The sequence below is a fragment of the Saccopteryx leptura genome, chromosome 13, assembly GCF_036850995.1.
Source record: "Saccopteryx leptura isolate mSacLep1 chromosome 13, mSacLep1_pri_phased_curated, whole genome shotgun sequence".
NCBI lineage: Eukaryota > Metazoa > Chordata > Mammalia > Chiroptera > Emballonuridae > Saccopteryx > Saccopteryx leptura.
Window position 1 is genome coordinate 44,267,381 of NC_089515.1, and position 22,798 is coordinate 44,290,178.

A 22,798-nucleotide genomic window follows, 5' to 3' on the forward strand; every position below is an offset into this window, starting at 1 on the left:
TTGGACCTGAGCTCGCGGGACTGGAGGAACTGTGCCACCGCCCCTCCGCGCTGCGTGCCCCCACGTACGCCGTCTTCCCCCTCCCCCGGCGTAGCTCTGTGTCCGTGGCGGCCGGCGCTATGCGGCTGGGCCCGAGGCCCGCGGCCATGGGGCTGCTCCTCCTGCTACTATGCGCCGCGGCGCCTAGCGCTGGGGACTCGCAGGGCGAGCACCGCACCGACTACGACCGCGAGGCGCTGCTGGGCGGCCAGGTGAGGCTGGGCCGGGCTGGGAGGGCGGCCTCACTCCGCGGCTTAGTCTCTAGGCGGCCTGATCCTGGACGCCGGGCGGGACGCCGCTCGCTAGGGAACCCCCGGGGCCCGATCGCTTCTACCCTCAAATAGCGGGCAGGATCACCGAGGATGTGTAGGGACCGGGCCTTGGAGAATTGGTGTGAGTCGCCCCAAAACTCTCGACCAGGAGGCTTCTGGTATCCGTATTTTTCCCCACCATTTTGCTCCATTGATAATGCTTGACCCACTGTGTATCGCTTACCCTCCAAAGGAAGAAGTCGACGAATATGTTAAACTCACCCCCGAAGAGCAACACAAAAGACTGAAGTCAATCATAAAGAAAATTGACTTGGACTCAGATGGCTTTCTCACCGAAAGTAAGGATGTCCTTACACAACTAACAGGGGACATAAACACAAACGTTTAAGAAGGGGGGTGTCTGTTGAGAGTACATTACTAGTGTTTCAACAGATTACAGGTACTTAGAGAGGGTAGAAAAGACATAATAGGTATTCCTGGAAATCTCAATTTCTTTTTTATTTTTACAATAAGTTCATTGGGGTGACATTGGTTATGATACATCATCTGTATATTGCATTGTGCGCCCACCACCCAAAGTAAAATATTCCCTCCCCATATATTTGACCCCCTTTACCCTTTACAATCCCCCAACCCACTTCCCTCCAATATACCTCGAAACATTTAGACAGGGGATACCAAGTAAAACTCTGTTCTTTCTCCCTTGACCCTACATGTATGTGAAAGTCATATCTTCCTTATTTCTCTTAAGACTTTTATCATGTGTACAACAATGAGTTTCTTTTTGGAGAAATAATGCCAAAACCAACTTAAGACATTGATTTATTGCTCTTTTGATTTATACTTTTTATTGCTCTTTTGATATATGCCTTTTCTACTTGCTTTCTCTAAGCAAGAAGATAAGGACCTGTTGCATGTGAATTGTGTTTCTCACGAATCATTACAGCTAGTAGCGTCCCTAGAATCATCTTGTTGATCTTTCTTTGTAGAGATGAAGAAACTTAAGCCCAGAGGGGTAAATGCCTTTCTCAAGTGTGAAGAAGCAAGGACTAGAATCCAAATCATCTGACCTTAATGCGATTTTTAATACCCTTCACTTAAAAATAAAAATCTGAGTGTTCTTAGATTCTGTAGTCAAAAATAATATGCACAAAATATTAAAAGAATAGTCTTAAGTAAATTGCTGTGCAGCTGCCTCTCATTGTTTAATTCAAAGTGATGAACCCTGTCAACTTTGTAAGTTGATCCTCAACAGAAATTCAGGCGCTTCTTTGCTATATAACCTGTCAGCATCTAAGGAATGAAGTTGCTGGAGAGAGAATTACAAACTGATAAATTTAAGATGTGTTGTCAATAAAATATTCACATCAGTGCCTTTAGGAATATTGAGGTTTTGGTTCTTTATACTTAAACAGCAAGAAAATCTTAGACTCCAATATCCAATAAAAGTGGGTCCCTCTTTGGTTATACTAGAAAACACACCGAACAAATTGATTTTGAAGACTTTATGGTACCTGTCTGTAAGGCCTACATATGATCAAATATTTAATAGTAAACTTTTAAAAAATTTAAAGTTAAAAAGAACTTAGTCCAAACGTTCACTTTACAGATAAGAAAACAAAATCTTGAAAGTAAATCGTCCCCTTCTGGTAAAGCTGAAGTGAACCATTGTTACTGGTTATATTGTTCTATGGTGCCATGATGAGCTCTTTTTTGGAGGGTTTTTTTTTTTTTAAGACTATTCAGTTTAGTGAGGAGAGAGAGCTCCACCAAAGGAGCTTACATTCTCTTTAAATCACATAATATAATGTGCACTTTTAGACTCACAGTCTCCAAACGTTCTCAATACCTTCTGCTATTTCTATGAATACAGCTAAGCCAATTCTCATTCATTATTTGCAGACGCTGAAGTTTTTCTTTTTTCTTTTAGAGGTGGTTTAGAAATCCTCAAATATGAGAATTACATTAACATGTATTGTGTTCTGGGAAATTCTCATAGGTGAACTCAGTTCATGGATTCAGATGTCCTTTAAACACTATGCTATGCAAGAAGCAAAACAACAGTTTGTTGAATACGATAAAAACAGTGATGGGAGTGTGTCGTGGGATGAATACAACATTCAGATGTATGATCGTGTGATTGACTTTGATGAGAACACAGCTCTAGATGATGCAGAAGAGGAGTCTTTTAGGCAGGTGAGTGTGCACAAGCTGCTCCTTTTGATCACATCTGTTCACTTCACCTTCCTGCCTGAATGAGCACCAGGGGGCCCGAGGTGATAGGCCCGATTGCCCTGTTCTCTGTGCAACCCCTGTTCCACTTCATTGGTCATTTTGATGGTTTCCTTTCCAGCCAGACTTAGTACTTTTATTTTGTACTACCTTGTCTCTCTTTTTCTCAGCCGTATCATTTGTCCTCATTCCCAGAATTGCTTTTTTTAGTGATTTAAAAATTTTTTTTATTTATTGACTCTAGTGAGAGAGAAAGGAGGAGAAGAGAGAGAGAGAGAAACATCAGTCTGTTCCTGTATATGCCCTGACCAGGGATCCAACCAGCAATCTTTGTGTACTGGGACTGTGTGTTAACCAGCTGAACTATCCGACCAGGACTTTTTAGTGTATTTTTAATATGTATCCCAGTATTTTCTTTTTTATGTTATTGATCAGTCAGTGCTATAGTTACAAAGAAGACTATAAGAGGCCCATTGCCATTTTTGAACACTTTGTTTTATATAAATCATCTCTTTTAAATGTTTTTAAGTTGTAGTAAAATACACATATATAAAATTTACCATTTTAGCCATTTTTAAGTGTTTGGCTCAGTAGTCTTAAGTACATTCACATTGTTATGCAGTCAGTCTCCAGAATGCTTCATCTTAAAAAACTGAAACTAGCCTGACCAGGCGGTGGCGCAGTGGGTAGAGCTTCGGACTGGGATGCGGAGGACCCAGATTTGAGACACCAAGGTCGCCAGCTTGAGTGCGGGCTCATCTGGTTTGAGCAAAGCACACCAGCTTGGACCCAAGGTCACTGGCTCGAGCAAGGGGTTATTCAGTCTGCTGAAGGCCCACGGTCAATCAATGAACAACTAAGGTGTCGCAACGAAAAACTAATGATTGATGCTTCTCATCTCTCTCCGTTCCTGTCTGTCTGTCCCTATCTATCCCTCTCTCTGACTCTCTCTCTGTCTCTGTAAAAATAAATAAATAAATAAAAACTAAACCTGTTAACTCACTGTTACCCCTCCCTCCCTCAGCATCTATTAACCAACATTCTACTTTCTGTCTGATTTTTGACTACTCTGAGTACCTCACATAAGTGAAATCTTACAGCATTTGTTTTTTGTTTTTGTTTCCTTTTGTTTTGAGTTTTTTATTGTTTTGTTTTTGACTAGCTTATTTCACTCAGCATAATGTCTTCAAGGTTCATTCATGTTGTAACATATGTTAGAACTTTGGGTTTTTTGGGGTTTTTTTTGTATTTTTCTGAAGCTGGAAACGGGGAGGCAGTCAGACAGACTCCCGCATGTGCCCAACCAGGATCCACCTGGCACGCCCACCAGGGGGTGATGCTCTGCCCATCTGGGGCATCGCTCTGTTGCAACCAGAGCCTTCTAGCGCTTGAGGCAGAGGCCATGGAGCCATCCTCAGTGCCCAGGTCAACTTTTTGCTCCAATGGAGCCTTGGCTGCGGGAGGGGAAGAGAGGGACAGAGAGGAAGGAGAGGGGGAGGAGTGGAGAAGCAGATGGGCGCTTCTCCTGTGTGCCCTGGCTGGGAATCGAACCCGGGACTTCTGCACGCCAGGCCGACGCTCTACCACTGAGCAAACCGGCCAGGGCCAGAACTTTGTTTTAAGACTGGATAACACTTCGGTGTATGTATATACCATACTTAGTTTACCTATTCATCTATAAATGGACACTAGGTGCCTCAACTTTTTGGCTATTGTGAATAATGCTGAACCTGGGTGTGCAAATATTTGTTAGAGACCCTACTTTCCTTTTTGTGTGTGTGTGTGACAGAGACACAGAGAGGGACAGATAGTGACAGACAGACAGAAAGACAAAGAAATTTGAAGCATGAGTTCTTCATTGCAGCACCTTAGTTGTTCATTGATTGCTTTCTCATATGTGCCTTGGGGGGGGCCTACAGCAGATCGAGTGACCTCTTGCTCAAGCCAGCGACTTTGGGCTCAAGCTGGTGAGCTTTTTGCTCAAACCAGATGAGCCCATGCTCAAGCTGGCAACCTTGGGACTTCAAACCTGGGTCCTCTGCATCCCAGTCCGACGCTCTATCCACTCTGCCACTGCCTGGTCAGGCCCTACTTTCCATTCTTATACTTGAGTATATACCCAGAAGTGTAATTGGGATTGCTGGATCATATGGTAATGCTGTTTCATTTCTTGAGGAGTTTACAATACTGTCTTCCATAGTGAGTGCTCTTAAATAACTCAGTTTTGAAGATTCAGTATCACTGTAGTTCTGCTGTGTCTCATGGTTTCATTAGTTTAAATATAGGCTTCTTTTTTTTTCTTTTATTTTTATTTTTATTTTTTTTCATTTTTCTGAAGCTGGAAACAGGGAGAGACAGTCAGACAGACTCCCGCATGCGCCCGACCGGGATCCACCCGGCACGCCCACCAGGGGCGACGCTCTGCCCACCAGGGGGCGATGCTCTGCCCATCCTGGGCGTCGCCATGTTGCGACCAGAGCCACTCTAGCGCCTGGGGCAGAGGCCACAGAGCCATCCCCAGCGCCCGGGCCATCTTTGCTCCAATGGAGCCTTGGCTGCGGGAGGGGACGAGAGAGACAGAGAGGAAAGCGCGGCGGAGGGGTGGAGAAGCAAATGGGCGCTTCTCCTGTGTGCCCTGGCCGGGAATCGAACCCGGGTCCTCCGCACGCTAGGCCGACGCTCTACCGCTGAGCCAACCGGCCAGGGCTAAAGTTTTTTTTTTTTAAGATAGATTTTCATATGTGGGAAAAAATAAAACCAAGCATCTGTTGCAAACTGTTATGTCCCAAAATATTAGTCAAGGGTGCCTGGAAAACATTTGAACCTCTTCAAATTCTTTAACTTACCCATGATTAGTATCTACCTTTTAGTTTTGATGGCCATCTTTCATCATTGTACATGTTATCTGTTGTAGAATTATATTGGCCTTTTGAACTCTAGAGGCCATCACTAGCTCAAAGTTGGTCATTTCTCTGCTCACGGCTGTGCACATGCTATGCATGTGCCTCCAGCATAGAGGTAAATGGCTCCCATCTTGCTTCTCATACATGCCATGACCAGGAGGCTTTAGCTGAGCCAGTGATCCCTTGCTCAAGCCAGCAACCATCGGGTCATGTCTGTGATCCTACACTCAAGCTAGCAACCCCACGCTCAAGCTGATAAGCCCACGTTCAATGCAGCGACCTCCAGGTTTCAAACCTGGGTCTTCAGTGTCTCAGACCGATGCTTTATCCACTGTGCCACAGCACTTTTAAGCAGGATAATTAAAGTTTGGGGACCTACCTGGCAAAAGTTTAGTTGCTTTAACTTCTAAAGCCAGCTGCTGAATGTGCATGTATAAGCAATAATTATGTAAGACAGACTCATACATGGGACTACTCAGAATTTTTTAAGACCTATATTTTTGTTCTGGCATCACAAATTATATATTTCTTCATGTAAAATCATTAGCCTACTAAAACATGGCAATTTTGTTCTGTTATATAAAAATAAATGAGCCTGACCAGGCGGTGGCGCAGTAGATAGAGTGTCGGACTGGGATGCGGAAGACCCGGGTTCAAGACCCTGAGGTCGCCAGCTTGAGCGCGGGCTCATCTGGCTTGAGCAAAAAAAAGCTTACCAGCTTGGACCCAAGGTCGCTGGCTCAAGCAAGGAGTTACTCGGTCTGCTGAAGGCCTGTGGTCAAGGCACATAGGAGAAAGCAATCAATGAACAACAAAGGTGTCGCAATGTGCAACAAAAAAACTAATGATTGATGCTTCTCATCTCTCTGTTCCTGTCTGTCTGTCCCTGTCTATCCCTCTCTCTGACTCTCTCTCTGTCCCTGTAATAAATAAATAAATGAATGAATGAATGAATGATTATTTGTAGTTCCTGGCTTTTTACTACTATATGTAATGTTCTATCTTTCACTACAATACAAGGTTTTTATACAGAAGAAACAAGTGTTGAGATTTTAGTAAACAGAGTCTTTTGTGTTACCATCTTTTTATAAATTTGCAACTTCAACCCTGGCTGGTTGGCTTAGCAGTAGAGTGTCAGCCCAGTGTGTAGAAGACCCAGGTTTGATTCCCATCAGGGCACATAGGAGAAGCGACCATCTGCTTCTCTACCCTTCCCCTTTCTCTCTCTCTCTCTCTCTCTCTCTCTCTCTGTTTCTCTCTACCTCTACCTCCTGCAGCCATGGCTCAATTGATTTGAGCAAGTTGGCCCCAGGCGCTGAGGATGAACTAGTGGCTTCAGATGGGCAGAGCATTGCCCTGTAGGGGGCTTGAGGGGTGGATACCAGTTGGGGTGTATGCAGGAGTCTGTCTCTCTGCCTCCCCACCTCTCACTTAATAAAAGAAAAAAGAAATTTGCCATTTCGGAAAAATAATCTTTTTGTGTACTAGCTTCTTGAATATGATTTGCACTTAAATTGTGTTCTTCAGATGGCTGTGAATAAAACTGCTTTCAAAGTCACATTATTTCAGTTTATTGAATAATCTGAGAAATGTGAAGAAAATTTCTTTCAGTTTTTTTGGTTGTTTTTTGTTTTTTTTAGAAACCTCAATTTGTTGAAAGAGATCCTTTTTTTCTAGGCAAATTTAGCCAAATTCAGCTCCCTCTGCTGAAACATGGACCTTTTTGCTCCAGATTGAAGGGTTCTTTCATAAGGAATCTAAGCACTTAGTATTTTGAATAGTGGTTTATTCAAGGAAGAACTTGATTGATACAACTAAGTACATCAAGTACTTGTTTGTCTATTTTTCCCTAAATATAAAATTTAAATTATTTGGTCTAATTATTTAAATTATGAACATTAAATTAAAAGCAGCTATTTGGAAACAAGGTTCTGTTGTTGTTTTCTTTCCTGTCAGAATTGGGTGAGTCTACCTGACTGGCCAGTGGAATCTGAATGTTTAAAAGATGATTTCTTTTGGGGAATCAATCATTGTAAAAGAAATGTTATTTCAGTAAATCAGTGCTACCTAACTTCTATTCTAGAAAATGGAAGAGAGCATTTCTTCTTAAGTGAAACATGAATTGGAAACTTCTAAAATATTTGAAATTGAGCTTTTTAAAAATGTGTAGTTTAATACACATCATTGATAGAAAAGTTATTCCCAGAAGTTCTCAAAACAGAATTCAGGCAGAATTAGCAAACTAGCACTATTGACCTCCAGAGCTCTTTATTATAGAATTAGCTTTGAGAATTAATTAAAAGCAGTCTTGTCCCAAATAGCTGCTCTTTGATTTACTACTTGAGTGTACTTTTAATTTTTTAAAATTTATTTATTCATTTTTTTAGAGAGGAGAGGGAGAGAAAGAGAGAGAAAGAGGAAAGACAGAGAGAGAGAAGAGGGGGAGGAGCTGGAAGCATCAACTCCCATATGTGCCTTGACCAGGCAAGCCCAGGGTTTCGAACCGGCGATCTCAGCATTTCCAGGTCAACGCTTTATCCACTGTGCCACCACAGGTCAGGCTTGAGTGTACTTTTTAAAGAAGAAAGATAGGCCTGACCTGTGGTGGCACAGTGGATAAAACATTGACCTGGAACACTTAAGTTGCTGGTTCAAAGCCCCTGGCTTGCCTGGTCAAGGCACATACAGAAGCAGCTATAAGTTAATGCTTCCCACCCCTCTGCTTCCCCCTAAAATCAATAAATAAAATCTTTTTTTTTTTTTAATTTTAAGCCTGACCAGGCGATGGCACAGTGGATAGAGCATCAGACTAGGATGCAGAGGACCCAGGTTTGAAATCCCAAGGTCGCCAACTTGAGCACAGGCTCATCCAGCTTGGGTGCAGGCTCACCGGCTTGAGCGTGGGGTTATGGATATGACTCTGTGGTCGCAGGCTTGAGTCCAAAGGTCGCTGGCTTAGCTGTAGGCCCCTAGTCAAGGCACATATGAGAAAGCAATAAATGAACAACTAAGGAGCTGCAGCAAAGGGTTGTTGCTTCTTATCTCTCTCCCTGTCTGTCTCTATCTGTCCCTCTCTCACTGTCATAAATAAATAATTTTTTTTTAAATTTTATTTATTTCTTTATTTCTTTATTTACAGAGACAGAGAGAGAGTCAGAGAGAGGAATAGACAGGGACAGACAGACAGGAACGGAGAGATGAGAAGCATCAATCATTTAGTTTTTTGTTGCGCATTGCGACACCTTAGTTGTTCATTGATTGCTTTCTCATATGTGCCTTGACCGGGGGCCTTCAGCAGACAGAGTAACTCTTGCTGGAGCCAGCGACCTTGGGTCCAAGCTGGTGGGCTTTTGCTCAAGCCAGATGAAACTGCGCTCAAGCTGGTTACCTGGGTCCTTCTGCACCACAGTCCGAGGCTCTATCCACTGCGCCACCGCCTGGTCAGGCATAAATAATTTTTTAAAAAGGAATACATAGTCTGAATTTATTGCTTTTTGGGTATTCCAAAAATACTGAGATTGTTAAAGAAGAGAATTTGTAGTACTGTAGAAAGAACAGAACGGATCCAAGTTCAATATATTTTAGCTATATTTCTGACATCTCTTTCAATAAATGATTTAATCTCAGTTTTTCTATCAGTAGTAATTTGTAACATTTATTAAATATTTGAAGTTTACTAATTGCCTAATGGCGTTTTGCATCCCAGTTGCTTAATAGAACTTACAGTTTTTATTATTTATATTAAAAATTATTCCATTTACTTAAACTAAATGAAAAATAAACAGTTCACCCGTTTCTCCCACACCCACCTCCCTGCATCTCTGGTAACCACCAATCTATTCTCTGTGTCTATTCTTGGTTTTGTTTTCGGTTATGTGTTGTTTTTTTCAGCTTCCATATATAAGAAGGGTCATACAGTATTTGCCTTTTTCAGCCTGACATATTTCACTTAGCATAATGCCCTTGAGGTCCGTGCATGTTGTCACAATGTCAGAATTTCGGGGTTTTTTTTATTTTTGGAGTTTTTGTTTTTGTTTTGGCTGAATAATAAATGTGCCACATTTTTCTTACCCAGTCACCAATGTACATTTAGGTTGTTTCTGTATCTTGGCTATTGTGAATAATGCTGCAGGGAACGTAGGGGTTCATTTATCTTTTGAATAAGTGACAGAGAGGGACAAACAAACGGGAAGAGAGATAATGAGAAGCATCAATTTGTTGCAGCACCTTAGTTATTCATTGATTGTTTTCTCATGTGCCTTGGGGGGGGGGGCTTCAGCTGAGCTAGTGACCCTTTGCTTAAGCCTCTGACCTTCCACCCAAGCCAGTGACCTTTGGGCTCAAGCCCGCAACCATGGGAAGTCATTTCTATGATCCTGCACTCAACCTGGTGACTCCACGCTCAAGCCTGATGAGAGTCTACACTGGTTTCGAACCTGGGCCCTCTGCGCCCTAGGCTGATGTTCTATCCACTGTGCCACCGCCTGGTTAGGCCTGTTGTAAATTTTTAAGGAACCTTCATATTCTTTAATGGCTGCACCAATTTGTAGTCCCACCAGCAGTGCACGAGGGTTTGCTTTTCTCCACATCCTTGTGACATTTGTCGATTTATTGATGATAGCCATTCTAGCAGGTGTGAGGTGATATTATATTGCTGTTCTAATTTACATTTCTTTGATGGTTAGTGACGTTGAACATCTTTTCGTGAGTCTACTGGCCATGTGTATGTCTTTGGGAAAATATCTATTCATATCTTATGCCCATTTTTCAATCAGATTGAATTTATTTTTGCTCTTGAGTTGTATGTGTTCTTTATATATTTTGGATATTAGTCCCTTTGCAGATATATGGTTTGCATGTAATTTCTCCCATTCAGTAGGTTGCCTTTCATTTTGTTGATGGTTTCCTCTGCTGAGCAGAAGCTTTTTAGTTTGATGTAGTGTACATGTTTATAGTTGTTGTTTTTTTTCCTTTTGTTTTTGGCATCACATCCCAATTTTATAGTTGCGGAAACCAAAGAAGTTAAATAATTTGCCTTAGTAACACAGCTAGTAAGTGGCTTTACTGGAATTCCGATCTGAGTCTCTCTGACTCTAGAACCTGTCACTATATTGCTTCTTATTAATATTATTTGCCTAAACAACTTTCAAAGGGATGATATGAAGATAAAATAATGTATGAATGTGTACTTTAGATGTCACATGGTTGGCATTTTTCAAAGTATTTTTTATGATGACATATTATGATGAGACTTTTAAACATGTTCATTTTTTTAATTTTTCCAGCTTCATTTAAAGGACAAGAAGCGGTTTGAGAAAGCTAACCAGGATTTAGATCCTGGTTTGACTCTTGAAGAATTTATTGCTTTTGAGCATCCTGAAGAAGTTGATTATATGACGGTAAGGAAGAAAAGTTGTAAGAGAATTATTGAGTGACCAGAACTTTAAAACCTGTTTTTACTAAGTCATTAAAATGAGTTGTATAGCAACCAGAATTTTAAGAGACAGGAAGACCCAAAGTTCTCCCCATTTAAGATTAGGACTGGGAAGGAGGCTTCTGGGGGTGGGGGTCTTATTGGGAGGCTGATAGCAAAGGACTGAATTTTTAAAAATTCTAATATCATAAGCATTACTCTCCCCCTGGCTTTCAGACTTTTCTCTGGTTTTTCAATAGTAGTAACATTTAAACTTCCTATTTAGTTTACAATGCTTGTGAAAACTTATTTAGTCTTAAAAAACATACCGTATTTGTATCTCTTTTCATGGGGAGGTACAAAGTATAGCTGCATAAAGAATAGTATCATTCCTGTAATACTTAAAGGAACTACCAACTCTTCAATAATTTGTTGCACTCTAGGTTTTAGCCCACATTGATTGAGTCCTACTGACTTGGCCAACCTCTTGAGAGCATATCATATTGGAAAGTAGAGATTAATAAAACACAATAACTTTTAAAAACAGACTACACATTTATATATCAGGGACTGTTGCCTGGCGTCAGCCTCCAGCTGTGTGGCTTTGAGCCCTGAATATTTGGGTTGGGGGGGGGTGGATAGAGCTCCTTACTTAATAGGTCGTGGGCAGATGCTGCCGCCTTGATAACAAGGTGGCAGATACATTGTCTTCCATAGCACAGTAGCAAGACAATGCCATTAGTACCATTCCTCTTGCCATTGAGGCTTTTCACTTGGCACAAAATACACGACCTAGTTTAAGAGCAGTGCTGGGCACAATTAGATGAACTGCCAGAATTCGGTTGAAACAAGCTGTCTGAGCCCTGTCGTGGCAGACAGAGGATGCTGGGTCTCATTTCTCTGGGAAGAAAGGAACAAGTTAAGAGTGAGAAGGAGAATGACCAGTGATAGCAATGAAATAATTTAGGCATTGTGTGTTTTGGTCTGGAAGGCGATGTGGCAGTGGAATGAAATAGATTGATCAAAATTTGAAGAAAGAATAAATGGAATGTAGACTAAAGAAGTATGGGAAGAGAAGAATCAGAGATGACTGAGGTTTTGAGCTTGTGCAATAGTAATAGGAAGGTAATAGCGGAATGGGGTGGGTGGGATGTTTTTTGATTGTGCTGAGTTGGAGTTGATGGCAGCACATGAGATGTGTGACCCTAACGTGGTGTCTCATTCAGAGCAGCTTCAATAATTCCTATTTGCCTTAATTGTTTATGTGTGTTCCTTCTTCCCTTTCACGTATGTTATGTAGGAAAAGGCAGGGATACAAGATCGACTAAGTGATTCTACTTTGAATTAAAAGTTAGAATATTAAGAAATTTCTATTCATGTAGTTCCAAAAGTTATTTTAACCATGGCAACATTATTTAAATAATATTGTTGCCCATGAGGATTACCTGAAGTAATAATCATTTTGATCAGTGACTCTTAACTTACTGGATTACAGACTCCTTTCAAAATATGATGTAAACTATGGAATCTATCCCAGGAAAGTCACATATGCTCATACACACCCAAAGCTGGATTATAATTTCAGGAGATTCTCAGATCCTCCCTCTAAAACTAATCTTCGGCCTTCTTGGTTAGGATTTCCCGATTTCTTTATGTAAAATCTGTAATACTTGATTTAGAAAAGCAGACTTGTTTCTAAGTGTTATTTCATACACATGTAGATGAAGCCTCTGGCTATGGCTAGAATGGTAGATTTTTAAGACTATTTTTATTACAGTTGTGATGCTAGAATCCAGAAAGAAAGGTAAGAGCAAATAGGAAGTGAGAACAGTCACGCTAACCTGTGAGGCGGTAGGCCAGGAGGAATAGGAACCCAGACGGTAGTTGAATGGCGCAGCAGAGTCATGGGGACTTGAATGTGCTTACAGGCATAGAAGATGGGACTGACGGAGAAGCAAGGGAAGCCGTGGGAGAGGCCAGAGTTAGGCGGGAAAGAAAGCACTCAGGAAACGGGAGAGGGTGGGGTCTCGGGACGGTTGAGGGCTCTGCCCTAGAAAAAGTGTGAGAGAGCTTTAGCTCCTGAGATCAAAGAGAACAGTGAATGGAGTAGAGGTAGTTAAAGGTGAGGATACAATGCTGGTAAACAAGAATGCATTTCAGAAGAACTACTGTATTTCCCCATGTATAAGACGTATCTTAATTTGGGGGCCTGAAATTTAGGAAAAAATATATTACATCAAGTTATTGAACTCAGGTTTTATTCATCATAAAATTCATACAACTCCTCATCACTGTCAAAACTCCTATCCATTAACTTGTCCTCATCTGTGTCTGATGACGAATCACTGTCTTCAATAATGAGCTCAAAAACAAGTGTGGAAAAGTGGGAAATGCAAGTAAAAAAATCTACAACCACTGTAAGACACACCCAGTTTTTAGACCCCAAATTTTTTGGAAAAGGGTGCATCTTATACATGTGAATACAGTATACCATGTTTGGAAACAAAGGAGGTCTTTGCCAAGAGCATTGGAATGAGTTGCATTAAGGCTCAAAGGAAGTAGAGGTTTCAAAGAACAGCTATAGGGTATGTGTTAGGGAAACTGAGGCAGAGACAGACTTCCAAACTGCAGTGAGAGCCCACTGAAATGGCAAAAAGAATTTATAAGGACTAGGCTTAGATATTTATGTCTCTTAGACTTTCTGGCTCCAGAATAAAGGCAAAGGTGATGTGTGCCTGATGTACTGGGTGGGGATCATCATAAGAAAAGTATAAAAGATGATATAGGAAGGTAGTAAGGGACCTACTGTGGCAGCTGGCCATTAGGTCATTTTGGGTCAAGTATAAGTAGAAAGGGCATAATCTTTGGGTTTGAGAGAAGAATTAGTTGGTGACAAGCTTTGATGAGCGTATAGAACAGATTTGGAGTATGTGAGGGTAGATTTGATAGAAGGGGAAGCAAGAAGGTTGAGGTTTTGGAGGCTGGACACATTTTAGATCTGGGGGTAGAACAACAGTTCTGTGCAAAGAGATCTAAGATAAAGATTCTGGGTTGTTAATAGATTGGAGAAAAAGGAGTTAAAGAAGATGAGGGTAGTACAAGAAGTGTCATTCTTGAGAAGGCAGGGAATGGGCAGAAAACAGGAATGTGGGTTTATTCCTGAGGTGGTTTAAGAGGGTGGAGTAGAGTTCTTAGCTACAGAGGCCTAAGGATGGTGAATTTAAAGTTACATAATATTGGTGTTTTATTCCTGCTTCTAAATTCCAGTGTTTGCAAGCATAAGTCAAAATGATTATTACTTAAGTTATTCTGTAGTAGAAGTGATTCAGGTGGTGGTAGGATTTAAAATGTTGTTACTAATTTATTTTATGCAATAGGAATTTGTCATTCAGGAGGCTTTAGAAGAACATGACAAAAATGGTGATGGATTTGTGAGTTTGGAAGAATTTCTTGGTGACTACAGGCGGGATCCTGGTAAGTAGCCAAAGGGTGTGTGGAAGGAGGGGAACAAATGGAATTAAAGAAGAAAGAAAGTGGAACAGCCTGGCCTGTGGTGGCGCAGTGGCTAGAGCATTGACCTGGAACGCTAAGGTCGCCAGTTTGAAACCCTGGGCTTGCCTGGTCAAGGCACATATGACAAGCAAGCAATGAACAGCTAAAGTGAAGCAACTATGTGTTGATAGTTCTTGCTCCCCTCCCTCCATAAAATCAATAAATAAAATCTTTAAAAGATAAAAGAAAATGGAACAAGAAGAGCTTGCCTGATTCTACTTGTTCTGCCATGTTAAAAATAACACAAGTGAAACAAAGGGACACACAGCTTATCTGAGAATGCTGTTTTGCTCACTTTAGTCCTGTGTCTAGATTCAAACATATGTTTTCCATTTCAGACAGATAAAATGTGATTATCAAATCATATGAGAGAGAAAGTAAAGGTTGGTATTTTTTAAAAAAATCCTATCTTTGGCCCTGGCCAGTTGGCTCAGCGGTAGAGCGTCGGCCTGGCATGTGGGGGACCCGGGTTCGATTCCTGGCCAGGGCACATAGGAGAAGCGCCTATTTGCTTCTCCACCCCCACCCCCTCCTTCCTCTCTGTCTCTCTCTTCCCCTCCCGCAGCCAAGGTTCCATTGGAGCAAAGATGGCCCGAGCACTGAGGATGGCTCCTTGGCCTCTGCCCCAGGCGCTAGAGTGGCTCTGGTCGCGGCAGAGCGACGCCCCAGAGGGGCAGAGCATCGCCCCCTGGTGGGCAGAGCGTAGCCCCTGGTGGGTGTGCCGGGTGGATCCCGGTCGGGCGCATGCGGGAGTCTGTCTGTCTCTCCCCGTTTCCAGCTTCAGAAAAATACAAAAAAAAAAAAAAAAAAAAAATCCTATCTTTGGATGTAAATCTTAGAAATATAAAATAAATACCGGTGTAGACTGATGAAGGTGACTTATGATTGTTTGAGATTTGAGTTTATATATGTAGCCTTTTCTAAGAGCAGCTGTCTTTTCTTCAGAATTGTTGCTTAAAAGCATCCTTTATGGCCCTGGCCGGTTGGCTCAGTGGTAGAGCGTTGGCCTGGTGTGCGGGAGTCCCGGGTTCGATCCCCAGCCAGGGCACACAGGAGAAGCGCCCATCTGCTTCTCCACCCCTCCCCCTCTCCTTCCTCTCTATCTCTCTCTTCCCCTCCCGCAGCCAAGGCTCCATTGGAGCAAAGTTGGCCCTGGGCGCTGAGGATGGCTCTGTGGCCTCTGCCTCAGGCGCTAGAATGGCTCTGGTTGCAACAGAGCGATGCCCCAGATGGGCAGAGCATCGCCCCTGGTGGGTGTGCCAGGGGGATCCCTGTTGGGCACATGCTAGATAGAGTCTATCTGACTGCCTCCCCGTTTCCAACTTCAGAAAAATACAAAAAAAAAAAAGCATCCTTTATGCCTGACCAGGAGGTGGCGCAGTGGATAGAGTGTCAAACTGGGATGTGGAAGACCCAGGTTTGAGACCCCGAGGTCGCCAGCTTGAGCGAGGACTCATCTGGTTTGAGCAAAAGCTCACCAGCTTAAGCCCAAGGTCGCTGGCTCGAGCAAGGGGTTACTCGGTCTGCTGAAGGCCCGCGGTCAAGGCACGTATGAGAAAGCAACCAATGAACTTTTAAGGTGTTGCAATGCGCAACAAAAAACTAATGATTGCCTGACCTGTGGTGGCGCAGTAGATAAAGCATCGACCTGGAAATGCTGAGGTCGCCGGTTCGAAACCCTGGGCTTGCCTGGTCAAGGCACATATGGGAGTTGATGCTTCCAGCTCCTCCCCCCTTCTCTCTGTGTCTCTCTCTCCTCTCTCTCCCTCTCTGTCTCTCCTCTCTAAAAAATGATTTAAAAAAAAAAAAAAAAAAAAAAAAAAAATATATATATATATATATATATATATATATATATATAAGCAAGCAAACCTAAAAAAAAACAAAAAACTAATGATTGATTCTTCTCATCTCTCCGTTCCTGTCTGTCTATCCCTCTCTCTGACTCTTTCTCTGTCTCTGTAAATAAATAAATAAATAAAAATTTTTAAAAAGCATCCTTTATAATGTCACGTGACCAGGCAGTAGCACAGTGGATAGAGCGTTGGACTGGGACACAGAGGACCCAAGTTTGAAACCCAAAGGTTGCCGGCTTGAGCGAGGGCTCATCTGGCTTGAGTGCGGGCTCACCAGCTTGAGTGTGGGGTTGTTGGCTTGAGCCCAAAGGTCAGTGGCTTGAGCAGGGGGTCACTTGTTCTACTGTAGCCCCTGGTCAACGCACATATGAAAAAGCAATCAGTGAACAACTGAGGTGCTGCAACGAAGAGTTGATGCTTCTCATCTCTCTCTCTTCCTGTCTGTCCATCCTTATCTGTCCCTCTCTCTGTCTCTCTCTCTGTCCCTGTCACACACGCAAAACATCCCTATTGTCAACATCATGTTAAAATTACACATGAGCCTGACCTGTGGTGGTGCAGTGGATAAAGCGTCGACCTGGAAATGCTGAGGTTGCCGGTTCAAAACCTTCGGCTTGCCTGGTCAAGGCACATATGGGAGTTGATGCTTCCAGCTCCTCCCCCCCTTCTCTCTCTCTGTCTCAAATTACACATGACATAACTATAAGAACACATAGGAAGCTTTATATAGTCATGATATACATAAAAACATTAGTCAGATCAAATCTGGGGATACTAGATACCAGAGCAAGTAGCAGCAGTTAATAAAATTACTAGTTTGTGCCTGACCAGGCGGTGGCGCAGTGGATAGAGCGTCGGACTGGGATGCAGAGGACCCAGGTTCAAAACCCTGCAGTCTCCAACTGAAGCGCGGGTTCATCTGGCTTGAGCAAAGCGCACCAGCTTGAGCCCAAGGTCACTCCCTTGAGCAAGGGGTTGCTCGGTCTGCTGTAGCCTCTGGGTCAGGGCATATATGAGAAAGCAATCAATGAATAACTAAAGTGCCGCAATGAAGAATTGATGCTTCTCATCTCTCTCTCTCTTCCTGTCTGTCTGTCCGTCCCTATCTACCCCTCTCTCTGAGTCTCTCTCTGTCTCTGTCAAATAAAAAAAAATTTAAATTAAAAAAAATTCCTAGTTTGTGATAGTGCACAATGATTTAAAAACTCGGAGTTGTTTAGACCCGTGTGCCACTTTTAAAAATTACTATGTAGTTGGTACTTATTTTAGCACTTTTCAGTTAAGTGTTTCTGTTTCTTTGGGCATCCTTTATCTAGTAAGCTTTAAATTATTCCCTATATTCTAGGCATATATCAAACTTATTATTAGGTACCTCTGACGTTCTTGTGTATGTATATTTGTTTTGGGTTTATTTTTTATATTAAGCAGCAAATGAAGATCCAGAGTGGATACTTGTTGAAAAAGATAGATTCCTGAATGATTATGACAAAGATACTGATGGCAGGCTTGATCCTCAAGAGCTGTTGTCCTGGGTCGTCCCCAATAACCAGGGCATTGCCCAGGAAGAGGTGAGTGACACCGAATGACTAATCTTGCCTTGCATGTTTGGTGCTATTGATAGGAAGTTCAAAATTTTAAGCTAGAGAGAGAAGTAATTAAGTTACTTATTTAGTTAGGATCATCAATGCATTGCTATTTCTTGATTGAAATCTATGAACTGTTTTAGATTGTCAAGGGGACAGGGAAGTTAAGATTGTACCATGTATTAATTTGACCGTACATGAATACAATAGTAAAGTTTGTATTTACCTATAGAGGCTCAAAATGGGTTATATTCATTTTGCCTAACTTTTAGATATCCTGAATTGGATTTGCATTGAAAGGCGCAGAACCCAGCAAAAATTAAGAAAGGAGATAATGAGAGAAGCTGTAGACAGACCTGGTTACAATGTGTAATAATTTTAGATACTTAGCAATAATGAGTACCTAAATGGAATAATAATAATTTTTTTTAATAATCATTTTGATCAATGATTCTTAACTTTTATTGGTCACAGACACCTTTAAAAAGATGATGCAAACTCTGAATGAATAAAAATATGAACGGTTTTGACAAAGCCCATTAAAATGTGAACATCTTACTGAAAATACTTACTACACTTGACACCTTTTTGTTTTGTGCTGAAGGCTCTTCATCTCATCGATGAAATGGATTTGAATAGTGACAGAAAGCTCTCAGAAAGAGAGATTCTGGAGAACCAGGATTTGTTTCTGACCAGTGAAGCCACAGATTATGGCCGACAGCTTCATGATGAATATTTCTATCATGATGAGCTTTAATTCCCAGCACACCTGTGTAGAGTACCAGCTCCTTTTATAATTTGTTACCAGCATTACTTTTGTGATCAAGTATCGATGAGGTTATTTTCTACTCTGAAGTCTTACCACAGGCAAATGTATCTTAACATAGATGATAATTTTGACCTTTTAAGAGAAAAACAAAACCAAACCCTGATATTTATTTCAAAATGTATTGAAGAAATGAAACAATATTGTGCCATGTGACAGCAGACTTTTCTAAATCCTTCATCTGTTTGGTACTGTATTGTAGAATATTTTGAGTTCTATTTCCATACTTGAAAAAAATGGAAGATTTTAGAGATGCCTAAATAATATTAAAGGAGTATGTGACTGAGCTATCCATTTTTGTTTGTTTAAGTAGCATTAATTTTTGGAACTGACCAGAGGACACTGTTTTTAGATTTAGCATTTTGTTTTAAAAACCTTTAAAGGAACCTATAGAAGGACTTATACCTCACATATAAGCTGAGTAGTTCTGCTTAATTTTAAAATGGTTTCTATAAAGCGTTTTATTGTATGAAATAGAACTTTATATTTTTGCATATGTGTAGATAGTTATTATATTTAATGTGTAACTATAGCTCTATTGTCTATGGAATTTGATATTATCTAGAACTCTTTCTTTTTTGACTGATTAAAAATGAAATGTCCTATCTTTTTAAATGTTTGTTTTTTCTTCATCTTCCTGAATTTAGCATTGGTTTTGTTTTATTATACACTGTCCTGCTTCATCCATTCCAGTATTTGGGTACTGAGTGTTCCAAAACTGTTAAGTCATTCTTTTTTTTCTTTTTTCTTTTTGATTGATTATGAGAGAGAACAGGAAGAAAGAGAGGAAGGAGAGAGATGAAAAGCATCAACTCACAGTTTCTTCACTTCGGTTGTTCACTGATTGCTTCTCATATATTCCTTGACTGGGCAGCTCTAGCTGAGCCTGTGACCCCCATGCCCAAGCTGGCAAGCCTGTACTCAAGCTACAACCTCAAGGGTTTTGAACCAGGGACCCCAGAGTCCCAGGTCGAAGCTTTATTCACTGCGCCAACGGTCAGGAAAGAAACTTCAATATTCTTTTTTCTTTTTTTTTACAGAGACAGAGAGTCAGAGAGAGAGAGAGATAGGGACAAACAGAGAGAGATGAGAAGCATCAATCATTAGTTTTTTGTTGTGATTGATGCTTAGTTCATTGATTGCTTTCTCATATGTGCCTTAACCATGGGGCTACAGCAGACCGAGTAACCCCTTGCTTGAGCCAGCGACCTTGGGTCCAAGCTGTGACCTTTGCTCAAACCAGATGAGCCCGCGCTCAAGCTGGCAACCTCGGGGTCTCGAACCTGGGTCCTCCGCATCCCAGTCCAATGCTGTATCCACTGTGCCACCACCTGGTCAGGCATGATATTCTTAAAATCTGGTAAAAGGTGTGTTTCTGAAAGGCAGAGGTGAAACAAGGCAAATCCGTATGGCAAACTTACCAGCCACTGTGGGCAGAAAACATACTCCTTTAAGGTGAGGGTTTTGGTTGTGCAGGGTGGGAACTCGAAAGAGGCAGAGAGATAGAAGGAAAAAAAGACCCCCAGTTGGGAGGGGAGGAGAGAAACAAGATGCAGTTTCCTGGAGACAGGATTACAAAAAGAGCTGCAAACTGCAGCTGCTCGCTGCTCCCTGGTTGCAAGTCTGGCAGGCACAGCGCCTGTGAAAGGAAGAGACCCCCGGCTCTCACCAAAAGCTGATGTTGGGTGGCACGGACGCCAAGGGAGTCCTCAACCGGATCCAGGTTCTCGCCGCAGAAAAATAAAGAATTCAGGAGTGTGACAGAGGATTTAGCAAAGCACATTAAATTTATTAATATGTTAGCATATGCCCTGGCCAGATAGCTATGTTAATGAGAGCATTGTCCCAAAGGCACAAAGGTTGCCAGTTTGATCCCCAGTCAGGGCACACGCAGGAACAGATTGATGTTTGTCTCTTCAAAGTCAATAAAATAGCCTGACCAGGCGGTGGAGCAGTGGATAGAGCGTCGGACTGGGAGGCAGAGGACCCAGGTTTGAGACCCCAAGGTCGCCAGCTTGAGCGCGGGCTCATCTGGTTTGAGCAAAGCTCACCAGCTTGGACCCAAGGTCGCTGGCTTGAGCAAGGGGTTACTCGGTCTGCTGTAGCCTCACGGTCAAGGCACATGTGAGAAAGCAATCAATGAACAACTAAGGTGTCGCAATGAAAAACTGGTGATTGATGCTTCTTATCTCCCTCTGTTCCTGTCTGTCTGTCCCTGTCTATCCCTCTCTCTCTCTATCTCTGTAAAAAATAAATAAATAAAATTAAAGTCAATAAAATAAACATTTTAATAAATTTTAAAATGGTAACATACAATCGAAAGTGGGCAACCTCAAAGGAAGAGACCCGCTATGTGGTCTGGGTAGAAGGTTTTTATTAAATGTGGGCAAGAGGGAGATAGGGTGGTCCTTGGTTCTGATGCTGGGGCGGCGGGGTGACTGCTGACCTGGCTCAGTTTTGTCCCTTGTCTCCACACAGCAATTTCTCTTTGGTCTTCTCAATTACAGGAAATTGGGAGAGTGGGGGACAGGTGGTCAGAGAAGTCACATCTGTGATGTTTCAGCCAAGACCAAAAGGGGGTGGAGTGAAGCACAAGACCTTTGTCCCCTCTCCTGCCTCAGAGGTGCCCCCCCTTACAGAAGGAGCCAGAGTTGGAAGTAAGAGATCTGAGCCTCAGAAGTTCTGACTCCGCCTCTCAGTTTATGTTCTCTTTAAGAGTCTGCTTACTGCCCGACCAAATAGCTCACTTGGTTAGACCATTGTCCTGATACACCAGGGTTTTGGGTTTGATCCCTGGTCAGGGCACATACAAGAATCAACCAATAAGTGCCTGGGTAAGTGAGCAACACATCAGTGTTCCTGTCTCTCCCCTCCTCTCTAAAATCAATTTTAAATTTTTTTTTAAAGAGTCTGCTTACTAAGAGAAAATATTTCCTTTATTTGAAATATGTAGGCTAACAATTCAATTCACAGAATTTTTTGTAACAATACAGAGATAGAAGCTGAAATTGTGAAACTTTCAGAAAAGTGAGGAAGCTACTAACGAGAATACTCCTACTAAGGATTTACTGTGTACTAGACAAAGTGCCCAGCTCTGCATAAATTATGTAACGTAGTTCTCAAAACCACAATCACTCCCAGTTAACAAATGTGGTAGCTAGGCTCAGAGAGAATGAGGAACTTTCCAAGAGTGTGCAGGTGAGAACAGAAACCCATCCTGTCCTGTAATGCCAGAGCTGTGCTCATGGACTGCCTGTTTGTGTCTGCTCCATTCCTCCGCAGAAGCATAAGTCAGAATTCCAGTGACGGCCTCAGTTTGCCAGGAATGTTGTAACAAAGTAACACAGACTGAGTGGTTTAAACCAGTGGTTTTCAACCTTTTTAACACTTGGTGATCGGGGAAAATAGAATTATTTTGGGGACTGCTAAGGCAGAAATCACTCTGAGCATAAGCATATTGGACTAAGTTTGCAGAAGAAGCCACGGAGACTGGTAAGAAGGGCAGAGGCGAGGAAAGGGCTGGCCCCATGTCCAGGGGGTGGTTGTGGCCCCAGGATTCACTCCCGCTGCAGAGGAGCGGGGACTTGCGACACCAAGCAGGGATCCCTGGCCCACCGAGGTGGAGGTGGGAAGACAGGAAGAGGAGCCCAAAAAGAAATTGGTGAAAACCAGAGGAAACGGAGTCAGAGTCGGAGACAAGCCCTCCCATTGTTCCAGTAACAGCGCAGGGGGAGTGTACTCCTCCCCTCCACCCCCTGCTGCTGGTGTGGCCACTCGGCTGCTCGGTCCTGCAGGTGACAACCAGCAGTGAATCTGGGGATGCTCTTTCTCCAGACAGGCACGTGGGACACATACAGTGAGTGGGTGGGAAGGCTTTGGAAAAAAGGCCCATCTCCCCCATCGTGAGCACACAGCTGGTGCCCTTTGCCCCCCCCCCCCCCACACACACACCTGGAGGGACGCTAGGCTGAATTCGTGGTGTGAAGGGAGAAAGGCCAGCAGTGCGGAGCTGGGACTTGGTAATTGTGTGCATAGCCCGCTGCATGCAGAGCAAGGACATGGTGCAGAGGTGGAACCTGCTGTGGTTTTGGAAGGAGAGCAGGACTAGAGACACATGGGGAC

General features: G+C 42.5%; 1 protein-coding gene across 3 annotated transcripts; it reads left to right on the forward strand.

Moving 5' to 3' along the window:
* On the forward strand, positions 1–21,555 carry RCN2 (reticulocalbin 2). 3 transcript variants are annotated; one of them, XM_066355420.1, is made up of 7 exons: positions 1–251; positions 544–649; positions 2,311–2,507; positions 10,732–10,845; positions 14,237–14,333; positions 17,693–17,835; positions 21,184–21,555. In XM_066355420.1, the coding sequence occupies exons 1-7, from the start codon at positions 120–122 to the stop codon at positions 21,229–21,231; spliced, it is 837 nt and encodes a 278-aa protein (XP_066211517.1). In that variant the 5' UTR covers positions 1–119; the 3' UTR covers positions 21,232–21,555. The 3 variants fall into 3 exon arrangements, with proteins under 3 accessions (XP_066211517.1, XP_066211515.1, XP_066211516.1); XM_066355418.1 differs by lacking the exon at positions 21,184–21,555 and adding an exon at positions 18,455–19,285; XM_066355419.1 differs by lacking the exon at positions 21,184–21,555 and adding an exon at positions 18,455–19,285 and having other exon boundaries at positions 17,696–17,835.
* The last annotated feature ends 1,243 nt before the right edge of the window (positions 21,556–22,798 follow it).